General features: G+C 43.9%; 1 protein-coding gene across 1 annotated transcript in view; it reads right to left on the bottom strand.

Annotated features, from left to right (window-relative positions):
• The window catches only part of CUX1 (cut-like homeobox 1), a 347,657-nt gene that overhangs the window by 167,970 nt on the left and 167,143 nt on the right, over positions 1–12,544 (bottom strand). Inside the window, exon 3 of the mRNA XM_008594606.1 lies at positions 1,426–1,473. Within this exon, the coding sequence (XP_008592828.1) occupies positions 1,426–1,473 (48 nt within the window). The remainder of the gene's footprint in view (positions 1–1,425; positions 1,474–12,544) is intronic.

Genomic DNA, 12,544 nt, shown 5'->3' with positions numbered 1-12,544 from the left:
AGTTATGGGACCAGGCAGGGTCTCACAGACCACAGGAAGGAAGGAGTCTGGGCTTTGTACTGAGAACCATGGGAAAACATTAAAGGGCATAAGATGTACCCTGGCCAGGTTAATGTTTTTCATAACATCATAATACTCTACAAATACATGTTCTTGCAAGAACCCAAAAGTCCTATGTGAATTTCTTGCTGTCTGAAAACATCTTTTGTTTTTTCTTTTGGGGGACTCAAAGAAGGAAATAATCTATACAAATTCTGGGGCAAAGAAGATTATTTGGCTAACACTGTACACTTTTATAGGAGGAACTGAAGCACCTTGGGACAAGCTCAAAGAACACATCCGGTAATACATCTGCAAAATGTGTTTAGCAGACACCGATAAGGATACAAGAGCAAGCCTCTGATTACAGCAGGCAACTCTAAAATCAACCAACTCAAATGGATCCTATCCCATGTAAGCATCAGGACACGCTGCCCTCTGACCATGCTCACAAGAGTCCCAGCCACTTACTCTGGAGCTCTGAGCCCAGGATCCAGCCTTCCTAGACACGTGTCCAAATAAGGCCCCACCTCCTGTCACTTGTGTCCCAAGCTGAACCTACTGTCTCGCTTACCCTAATCCTGACCCTTCCCTGTGTTCTTGTGTCCTCTGTGAATTGTGCAGTTGCAAGAAAATAAAATTTCTAATACTGTACTCATATGGGTTCTTTCAAGGGCTTTGAAAAAATCTTGCTCCCTTTCCTCAACAATCTGGTATTATTACTCAGTCCCTTTTATACTATTTTGGTGCTATTCCCATTAACAGGCAGCCAGGGTGATGACCCAGGTGACATGCTGCCCACATGCCATCTGCCAGGCAGCTCAGTTCTTCTCTGTAAGGATCTATCAGAAAACATTTCCTTACATCAAGCCCAAACTTACTCCTTGAGGCTCCTGCCTGATGCTCCATGTTTCAAGCCTTAGATCAGGTGAAATTCCTCTCCTCCCAGCAGCTCCCCATTAAAAACACAAGATTGCCCCACTCCATCCTTTCTGCACAGGAGGCCTCATGGCGGCGGCAGCCCCAGATTAGCTCAGGGAACAAGATGATTCCCTTGAGGACGTTCATGGGTTCCTAGGGGCTGTGACCTGAACAACCTCAGTCCACTGTGAGAAGCATAACCACAGGGGATGCTTCTCCCTTCAATTCCCGGCATCTTTTTACATTCTGAATATGGCTTCCCTTTCCAGAAGGGCTTTAATTGAGGACTCAGTGGAAAAAGCACATTGCAAAGGGCAAAATCTGCTCGATGCTGGGTTGATGCAGCCATGAGGGCTCCATCTGGGTAAGTGCCTTCTGTCAATGGCATTTATTTAACGTGAATAAAAAGAAAGACCAAGTAACAACGAAGGGTGGCTCAGGATATAAAATAAATAGAAAACTTACCTCCCCTTGGAAGCTCTTCAGCAGTGGTGCTACCTGCTTGCGCAAATCCTGGAGCAAGAGGAGTGGGTCAGGAAACAGCCATTTGAGAAGGAAAGAAAAGGGAAATGTTGGTTAAGCTTCCTAAAAACAACTTTGATTTCAGTGCTGATTATCATTATATAAAGCAATCCTGGTACCTCTCCTGTCCTTAATCCCTTAAAACATAAATAATGTCCACTGGTGCTCCAGAATTTAAAATAACTTACATAAGAAGCAGCCCCTTGTGGCTGGTGGCTACTGCCTTGGACAGCATAGATACAGAACACTTCCCTAATCACAGAGTGATCTATTGGCCAGGGCTGTGCTGTGAGCTTTTTGCCAAACATAACTAACTCACCCACATTATTTTGTACTGTAATCCTGTAAACACATTTGATCAAGAAGTATTGTAATTTCCTTTTTAATTATGTATTTTTCTAAAAGATGCATTCCTGAACATGACGCCATTATTTCCTTAGAGAATACTTTTTGTTCCTCCATTGGATGATTTTCTATGTTTTTACGCCAAATTCAATGTCAGAAAATAACCAAACTCAACCAATCTCTTCTTAAATACATTAAAAAAGGCTATTTGTAGTAGTCACGATAATGGGCCCCTAAAGATGTCCACATCCTAATCCCTGGAACCCGTGACTATGTTAGGATACATGGTAAAAGGGACTTTGGAGATATAATTAAGTTAGGGATCATGAGTCAGGGAGATTAGCCAGCATTATCCAGGTGGGCCCAATGTAAACACAATGGTCCTCATAAGAGGGAGGCAGGCTAGTCAGAGTCAGAGGAGATTTGAGGATAGAAGCAGAGGTCAGAATGACATGGTGCATGAGCCAGGGAACGCAGGCAGCCTGGAGAAGCTGGAAAAGGCAAGGAAACAGATTCTCCCCTGCAGCTCCTAAAAGGAACATGACTCTTGATGACACCTTGATTTCAGCCTAATAAATTCCGTTCTGTCTCCCGACCTCCAGCATTGTCGGATGATAAATTTCTGTTGTTTAAGCCCCTAAGTCCATGGTCATTTGCTACAGCAGCAATAGGAAATTCACACACTGTCTCATTTAGCCCACTATACTTTTCAGAAAGACAGAGGACAAACTGTGACACTGAAAAGGAAATGAGGGCAAAGAACAGTGAACGAAAGATGACTGTTTGCTCCTGGCCCAGGTCCATGGTAAAGCCCATGTTTTAAGCACAAGGAGCACGCCCACTTCTTTGTCAGAAACTTGGTCACCGCAAGTAATGATGCAGAACGGGAGCAACATGGCCTGGACTCCCTGCCAGGAGAGGAGGGAGCCCCCATGGAACAGGGGAGGGTGAAGGCAGAAAGAGCCCTGAGACTTGGGGGAGGGGGAGATTCCCCTTCTCTCCCCTCCTGCTCCCCCAGGCAAAGACATGCAGGAAGATCACATTGAGTGACTTCTGTCACAAACTGCAAACACGAGATGATGATGGAGTCTGTGTGTTGTTTGTTTTCCAGAGAGGCTGACTTTGTACGAAGGTGATTGGTTAATGAGGTGTCATTGCATTACCCAGTGTCTTACTAACCAGCGGGTGCTGAGGTGCACACCAGCATGGGTAAGAGAGGATCGATTTGCAGTGACCACCGCGGACACAGTCCACAGCATGCAGACCACCATACACAGGACTGTCTTAATGCTAAAACACAGACATGCAGGGAATCCTCCTCTCAAATTGGTTAAAGGCCAGAAACCCATATTAATCTTATTTTTAGAAATAACATGAAAATTTCAAGAAAAATAACCTCAGAGAGACACCTGCCGTGCACCCATCAGTGGACACTGGCCCCAGTCAGGCAGGCCTTCGCAGAGTGGGTGGGGAGTGGCCTGGGAGGCCTGGGCCCTGCTCTGCTACAACGGACTGTGCTATCCCTGATGGCTTTTGAAAGGGGACCCCTAAGGCTTCCAATGCCCCCTGGACCTGGATCTCACAGAACTGGACGCAGCCAGGCCCGAATGCCATGGGACGTGATCCCGTTGATTCTCACTCGAGCTCTGTAAACATGGATGGGCGACAGTCGGGAGCGCCCTCTTCCCTTCTCATCAGGGAATGGGTTCGAGACACCAACCAGGACTGGGCAACATTTGGCTGAGGAAACCCAGGCACAAGAGGCTTTCGAACTCCAGAACTACAGAAGCTGTTTACCTCCCACCCCAGGCTCCATGCTCCTTTACCAGAGGGGCCACCACGGCCCTGTCCTGCCAGTCCTGTCCCACAGGGTCTGGTCTCCACGCTGCAGGTGGCCTGAGGCTTTCGGCGACCTGCGCACTGGCGACAGGGCAGTCAGCGCAGGACCGACTCAGCCATCAGCACGTAACTGCTTCAAGGACAGCAGTGCCACCTCGGGCATGTGTACTGGCACATTTGTCCCTGTCTCCTCTGTGTCTACAAGAGGGCCGAGCATACGACATGGGGAACTCAAAAGACATGGAATGGGAGCAAGAGTGAAGAAATGAGAGAACAAGAGGATGAGCAATCTTCAAAGTGTGCCAGGAACTGGCGGGTGGCGATCACCCCATTCCAAGATGGCTCTGTCCAACAAAACCAGCAGGCCAGCAGGCCAGCCACGGATGTGACTGAATGCTTCCTAGTAGCAAAAAGCAAGAAAAAGCAGACGAAGTTAATTTTAATTTAATCCAATATATCCAAAATCTTATCCTGTCATGTGTAATCAATATATTAATTGTACATAAGGTATTTTACATTTTTTTTCTTTTTTTTTTTTGGTATTAAGTCTTTGAAATCTGGTGTGCATCTCACACTTAAGCCCATCTCAGTTTGGACTGGTCACATGTCAAGTGACCATTAGCTATACACGGCTGGCGGCCATCATACTGGACAGCTCAGGGCTAAGAGATGTATTCACAAATCAGGGCTCTTCTGGGAGGAGGGGTCAGGGATGGCAAGCCCCCAAGGGAGAGGTGAGAGAACAGGCATCTAGAGAAGTAAAAGGACAGGTGGATGAACACAGAGTTAAGAGAGGAGGGAATTTCAAGAGGGAAGATAAACTCACTCATGTCAAATGCTGCCACAGAGGTGAGGATTAGGAACACCACTGGATTTAGCAGCCGGTAAGTTCCTTTGAACTTTGAAGGTTGGAGGGCAGCTTGAGTAGAGCTGGGGGATGGAAACCAATGGGTGAGGGGCCCAGTGAGTGTGTGGAACTTTCTGAGAAATCAACAGTCTGGGGGAGGGACAGGGAAGGTAGACCAGGTCTGGGGGGCGTCCTGGGGAAGGGGGTCTCAGGCAAGAGTTAGCAGCAGTGCCTGCCACGGGCTGAACACTGGGCTCACTTTTCACAATGACTCTGCCAGCATAAGGGACTGACATGAACACACGACAGATAAGGACACCTGAGACTCAGAAAGTAAAGAAAACTTGTCCAAGGTCACACAGCTGGACGAATTTGGATTTAAACCCAGTGATCTCTCCAAGGCCCATGCCATAGAGATGTTGAGGACTCAATCACCTTGGTCACGTGTGGGTACAGGGATGACATATGGGATCACACAGACACCAACATGGCAGGGAATAGGAAGACTCATATATTACTCAAAAGGCTTATAAAGGCCCAAACTCAGTGGGAAAACAGTGCAGTTGGATAGGGTTGTGGAATGAGAAAGCCAGTATGGCCTCAGTGCAGGTACAAGGCCAGGTGCCCAAGAGTCTGACCACAAAACGGTTCCTCTGACCACCAGGCTTGCGCCCCAGCTACCCGCAACCCCACCAGTCTGGCACAGGGTCAGCCTCATGAGCACACCAGCTTTGAGACATGTAGTGGATGACAAAGTTGCTCCTATATTGTACTGCACAATTCCAGGAAGGCAGAAGAGCTACACCTCTCATAACATCCTCTTAACCAACCCCCTGTATTTTAAAAATCATTTCTTTGAGCATGTTCATGTCTCATAACAGACCTGCTAAATAACCTTTTTGATATTGAAGCTGGATGTGTGTGTATACACATGCACACACATATATTTAAAGAAAGTTGAAGAGGAAAAAACCACTATATATTCACATACATTGTACACAAACTGATACATATGTACTTCAAGTCACCAGCTAAAAATCATTCATTCAAATTTCATTTTGGCAGTTTGAGAAATTCCTTATCCAATTCTGTGCCTACAAATATTACTTGGTTTTTATATTAAAGTAAGGAGACAGATACAAGGATGCTCAATTCTGACCTGTGGGATTCTCCATTGTGGGTTAGCGAGGACATGATATGATTTATTATCTTTTTAGAACAGAGCGCCCTTTGCTGCCTAGACAGCACCAGAAATCGCAGACTTGGCCACTTTGGGTCCTCGAGTCCACTTGTGCACCCTTCTCTGCAATTGCAAACTGCAGAAGGTGGGGTTTAGGCTCATCAAACCTACATTGGGATGAGTGATAATTAAGTAATTAACACATGTTTAAAAACTTAACAATAATTTAGGTTAATTCTGTTATAGGTTTGTCAGTGATGTTTTCAATTTTCTTCCATCCGGTACCATCTATTGAGCAAAAAGCAACAAATGACGCGAAGAAAGTGATGTCCTTGAGATTATTAGTATCAGGTGTCTGTTGGCAAAAGCCAAAATAGCTCATTTCAACCTCTCTCCCTTTGAGTACATAGGAAATGATCAGTAATGATTATGGAGATGCTTCTACATGAAAAGGATTTTTGTTATTCTCTAAAATGCTGATTCACAACACATTATTTAGGTCAGAAACTGAACAGCAAAATGCTATTAAGGAATTTTCTAGGTAATGACAATTGCTGGAGAAAACCATTCTGATTTAAAAGCAAAACACAGGCAAAAACACAAAATCGCCATGAAGCATTCAGTTGCACCTTAAGGTGCAAGCAGGAGTTGAAAAAAAAAACATTCCCTGAGCCCCCATGGTCTGCCCATTTGGGGCACTTGGGTGGTCTCTGCAAGGCTCTGTTCCTTTTTGGGGACTTGTACTCCGACTTGTACTCCCACTCTCCACTCGCTTGTGAGGCCAGGGTAGGGCAGTGGGCCATAAACGCCAGAGTTGTGTGCCACGGATTTCAGAGGGGCCGCGTTGAGGTCCACCTCCGTGTCCGGGAGAGGGTGGTTCCGAGGATGCTGTTTATGTGTTTGGAAGAACAAGTAGCTAAAGAGGAACAGCACAGATACTATATGTAAACAAAAGGAGGCTGTGAATTACAAATGCATCTCCAAAGTCATAAAATGATCTCTATTTTTAGATTTTTTTTTTTGTGTGTGTGGCTGGCAGGGATAGGGATCGAACCCTGGACCCTAGTGTTATCAACATTACGCTCTAACCAACTGAGTTAACTGGCCAGCTCGTGATCTCCATTTAAAAAAAAATTTGATAATGCAGATTTTTCTGGATGTTTCACTCAATATTATAATGTCCTTTTCACTTTTACTCCACAAAAATTTCTGTGCATTTTGGTGGAACCGCTCTGATTACATTTAAGACTTGCAACTGTCTCTTGGTGGTACTTCATCCTCTCTGGATGGGGGAGCCCAGGGGTGGGGTCCTGTCTTCTTTGGTGATAACACAGTCTTTCCAAGAGCCTTGGAAGCAGTGTGGGGGTTGTGGGGGGCATGGGAGGGCCTGAACTGGGTCACCTCTGAAAGGCTTGACTCTTGACTCTTGCAGGGTTGCCAGTGACCCCTGCCCCTGTGCTGCAAGCGGAGACTGTTAAGGACCCAGCCCTGTGGCACTGACAGCAGTGACGTCACCTGTTCAGTGGTCAACTTCTGTTTCAGACCCTTCCCAGCCCAGGGTAATGTTCAGCTCTCCTCTTTCCCCTGGTCTCTGTTCACATTTTCTTCGTTGTGTTTGGGTGTTGAAGGTCTGGGATGGGGTTTAACCCTCGGTAAGTGCTGGGCAAAAATAAAAGACTGACTTGCATTTAAAACCCTAAGCAATCAATGTTCAGGCCCAGGGAGGTGACTCATCACCTGCCCTCCCAGGACTGGGAATATAACCTCCAAATGAGACTTACTAACCCCTGGCTCTCCCCTCATCACCCAGGCCACCAAGCAAGAAAATTCTGACCTGAAAATGTTTTAGGTACATATTCAAAGAAAATCATTATATAGCATATTTCATTAAATATGATACCATCAAACGTAAGATGTACCATTGTTTGACGTTACACTAAGAAAAAATGCTAGCTAAGTCACTGTCAGCATTTCTGATGACATCTACACCCATGATTCACATCATGCAAGAAGCTACCTAAAAAGCCCTCACTCATGTTGGAACAAAGTTCTAGAAAAGAAAGAAATAGGGTTTTATTAATAGCCACTGAAAATATTCACTACATCGATACAACTATGTGCTATCCCCAAATAAAGAATCTAAAGATCTTTAAAAATACAAAATACAAATACCCAGATTCCAGATTATACAAATGCTAGATAGTGGTGATTTGAAGGGAATAATTCTTTTGAAATCAAGACATCTCCATATATTTTTAAAAGAAAAATGCAAAAAAGTTTAATTTTGGAAATTGAGTTCATCGTTTATAAATATGAGTAAATACAACATTAAATTAGACATAAGTACAGCAGTTTAACAAAACAACTTCTCTAAAAAGTATAGCAAATTGGTAATTTTTTTCAGACTAAAATAATCAAACTGAGATGAGAAAATGAGCCCTTTTCTACAACTTAAAGCCAAAATATTGAAGACATATCGTTCACAAAGCACCTAGCTGCTGATTCTTCATTCTGATGTCTTTAGGGTTCTAAAATATCCTGATGATGGCTGAACCATCCTTATTAATAAAGAAAAACCCATACAGTACACAATATCTTAGGCTAGATTTATTGACGATAATAAACAACCTGCTTTCTTATTGATAGGCCATCTCTTCTAACAGTAACCTTTATGCATATTTGTCCAATGTATTTTTATAAGGTCCTGGTAGCACTGAGAATCATGATTATTTATGAAAGAAAAATTGTCTGAGTACTTATTTCCCTGGGTGTCACTTAAGATGTCCATCATTCCCCCTTATCAATGTACACAAGAGCTCAGACCAGGTACGAGTTTTATAAAACAAGGCAATATACACTGCGTCATACACCAGTCGTAGGGCCCAACCTGAGACATGGTTCAGTGGAAAGAGCGCTTTCTCTATCTGAGGACACTGAGGCCTTCGCTTCCCATCTCATCATCTGAAGATGTCTCATGCAGCTATCAGGGAAGCACTGGAGTTTTGGTTACTTTTATAGGTGTGCACATGCTCCTTCCAGTCTTTGTGATAGAAAAGGGTAATTTTAAATGGCATTTAAACTCAAGTGTTAAATAAAAAATATCTTTCTATACAACAGCAGACAGTATGTCCTGGCAAGTTCTCAAAGATTTTAGTTCACAGATTTGAGAAAATTCCATTAGCTTTAATTATTTATCAGCAGTCAATTTAGATTACTGTTCTTGACCTATTTTTACAGTGTATGGGCCACCCAGCAATGAAATAAATGAATAGTCTTTTTCCACAATGGCTGATTTTCTGAAATAATAGAAATCTAGTTTTAAGAAGGACTGAAACCCCAAACATATAATTACCACAATATATAACCTGCCATGCTGCCTTTGTAGCTGGATAAAATGCACATCTTTGTGAGTTTTTTAGTTATTAAACAAGATTATCTAGAAAGGGATAAACTCACTCATGCTGTAATTTCTTCCCATTTAAATTTCTTTGCTCCATTTAAAACATGTTCTGTGTCCTGGCAGAAAGTCTCTAATACTGACGGATGTGCCTTTAGCATTATGCCTAATAAAACTGCATGATGGGAGGACAGGCACTACGGAGCCGGAGGGCAGTGGAGCCTGTTGGGGAGCCGCAAGGGCTGGGGAGGAGCACCCTGCAGGCAGAGGACGGAGACCCCCATGATCCTGGGCAAGAGGGAGTGTGCAAGATTCATGTGATGCTGAAAAGGGACAGGGTTATCGGACTGGCAATGCCCAAATGTGGACACAGGGAGATGAGGGCTGAGCAAGGTGCTGAGGACATGGAAAAAGGCAAATCCGAGAAGCAGAAGCCATGACCTGGCTGAAGGACTGGCAGCAGCTCAGCGGCATGGCCGAGCCCAAATGCCGCTCAGCCATAGTCCTTAGAGTTGGGTGTGGGGACTCCCGGCTCCCTCGGGTGCTTGAAGGGGTCCATGAGGTCAAAATGACTTTTGCTATTTGCCTTTTCCACTCGTTCTCTCACAAACACACAGTGGAGCTTTCTAGAAGCTCTGTGATGTGTGATGACATCACGCTGACACTATCCACACGTGTTATTGTGTGTTCTTGTGCTTTACAAATGCCTCACTGTCATCTCTAACACAGTTAGTATTCATAGGTACAACACACATATGCATAAGCTCTCCGGAGTCCTTGATTTTAAGAGAAATGGCTGCTCTAAGGCTTCTGATCTCAGAGCCAATGGCAAGGTGGTTGGTCTGTCTGCTCTGAGGACCTGTTTAAGGCCTGAGAAACAGCGTGGACATGACAGCAGGACAGCAAGCCACCCAGCCACCTGGCCAGCATCTGTGGGCCTGACACCCCCACCTGGGAGGACATGCAAGGCTGGCCCTCATAGCCTGGCTGGGACCACCCCAGCCTGGCACCCAAAGCCACACGCACGAAGACAACCCACCTGGCAGAAGGACCTCCTGCAGGACTCTTGATTGATTCTCTAAGTCTGATTTGCCTTTATGTCTGATTTCAAACTATTCTTCCAGGTCGCTTTCTGAATAAATACCCATGTCTAAAACTCTAGTTTTATCAGAACTTTGACAACACTGCTGTGATTTGTTGATGTATCTATCAATAGATTTTGAGTTTGTCAATCAGAGAAACCACATGTTACACATTTTAATTTATTCAAAAACCATTTGAACATTTACTATATGCACTGAATGAGACAGTCACAGTCCCAGCCCTCATGGAGCTTCCATCCTAGTGAGAGTGGTGACCCAGGTTTGGATTTCTAGTACATTGTTGAGGGCCGTACATAGCGTAGCACTACTCTTGGGTCCACTGATGGTGCTAGCGCAGGGTAGTCACTCAGTGAATACTTGTGGGTCGAATGAATGAACAGAGACGGTCTTCCCAGACTCATTACCAGGCTGACCCTTTATGGGAACAGTTGCAAAGGGGATTCATGTGCTAGACTGGGGACAGGACTTAAAGTCACCTTTTCCCCCTGGGACTCTCTGAAACCAACCAGAAGTATGATTCCCACTTTCACCAGACATACCCATTGTGTAATTTATTCCAGATCTTAGGCCCTGCTAAAATTTAAACAAGTGGGCTATTTAAAGTTAGGATGCAGATTAATCCTTCAACTTAGTACTTTTACTTCTAGGAGTCTATCCATAAGAATAATCTGAGATGTACACAGAGATTTATGCGCAAGAATGTTTTTAGCATGTGTTTAGAACAGTGAAAAATTATAAACAATGTGGATTCCAACAATAGGGGATTAGTTATGCTGTGGTTTGAATGTCCCCCAAGTTTATGTTAAACTTAACCCTCAATACAGTGGTGGAAGGTGAGGCCTTCAAGAGGCAAACAGATCAGGAGGACTTTGCCCTCCTGAATGGATTGATCCATTCATGAAGTAATGGGTTTATAGTTTAATGGGTTGTCATGGGCATGGTTCTGATGGCTTTATAAAAAGAGCAAGTGAGAAAATTAGCTCTCTTGTTCATCCCGTCCCCACCGTCTTGATACCCTGCATCACTGTGAGACCCTGTACAAAGTTCCCGTCCAGAAGGCAGCCCTTACCAGAAACACCCCCTGGACCATGGACTTCCTAGCCTCCAAAACTGTAAGAATAAATTTCATTTCTTTATAAATTACCCAGTTTTGGGTATTGTTATAAGCAATAAAAACAAACTAATACAACTCATTAAAGAAATTTTAGTAAAGCAATACAATGGCGTATTAGGTAGTCAGTAAAATTGCTTTTCAAAGAATAGCTAATGCTATGGAATAACGCACATGATTTCCACTTATTCAGCAAACACTTGTTGTGTAGCTGTTACGAGCTTTCAAGCACTGTAACAGGTGCTCTTGCAATCATGAGCAAAACCGACAGGTACCTCCTATGCCTCCTGGGCTTCTGTCTAGGGCAGTGAGAGACACAAGTCAAGTCGTCACCTACATGGAGGACATTCAACTGCGGCTGGTGCACAAAGAGGAAATGCATGTTGCCAGGAGTGCATTTAAGAGGCAAACCTGGCCTGGGACAACAGGAAAGGCTCCTCCAGGAAGGGGCACCTAAGTCTGGATTTGGAGGATGAGTAGAGTCTGCATGGGGGGAAAAGGAGCCAGAAACTAGAATTCGTGTTTACTGTCTGACCCCGACGTTACAAAAATAAAAGCATACATATATATGCATTTGGAAAAAGAATGGCTAGAACAACAACACAGTTAGATGGGAGATGTATGTAACTGAATGGAAGTATGGCTTATTTTTCATTTTTTGTCTTTAAGCAAATTTATCCTCTTAAGATCAAAAACATTCTTCTGAAAACTGAGGGTGGGGATCAAGTGATATTTTTTAAAAATAAAAAGACGTCTTAAGGTTTATAGAACAACTGGGTTACCTGACCTCATAGCTCCTCAATGACAGAGTCTCCAGGCACAGGACAGCCATGTGGCCAACTGTGCGGCCAGACAGACAGGCCAGGCATTATCTCAGGCTGTGCACCACTCACAAAGAAAGTACATGCTGCACCTGCTAATGCATGGCTAAACTATACACATTTCCCCAAGGGACAATGATTTTATAAGTACAATAGGTGTTAGGAGAAACCTACCGGTCCATTACATTTCACATTTTTTTTCACTTAAGTAAAATACTGTGGCTGATTGGGGGAAAACCTTATAGTATATACAGCATATGCTAATGGCTTTAAATGGTTTTAAAATATGTAATATTTATGAACAAAAATAGATGAGAACGATCTAAAGCAACACGCTAACATTCATGTCTAGGATTACACGATTCAATACTATCTTCTTTACGCTGTATGTTTTTATGCGATATGCAAATTTCTTTCAT

This window comes from Galeopterus variegatus, unplaced genomic scaffold (genome assembly GCF_000696425.1).
Source record: "Galeopterus variegatus unplaced genomic scaffold, G_variegatus-3.0.2 Scaffold164, whole genome shotgun sequence".
Classification (NCBI taxonomy): Eukaryota; Metazoa; Chordata; class Mammalia; order Dermoptera; family Cynocephalidae; genus Galeopterus; species Galeopterus variegatus.
Note: the sequence above shows the minus strand (reverse complement) of the source record. Positions and strands in the feature narration are given on the sequence as shown.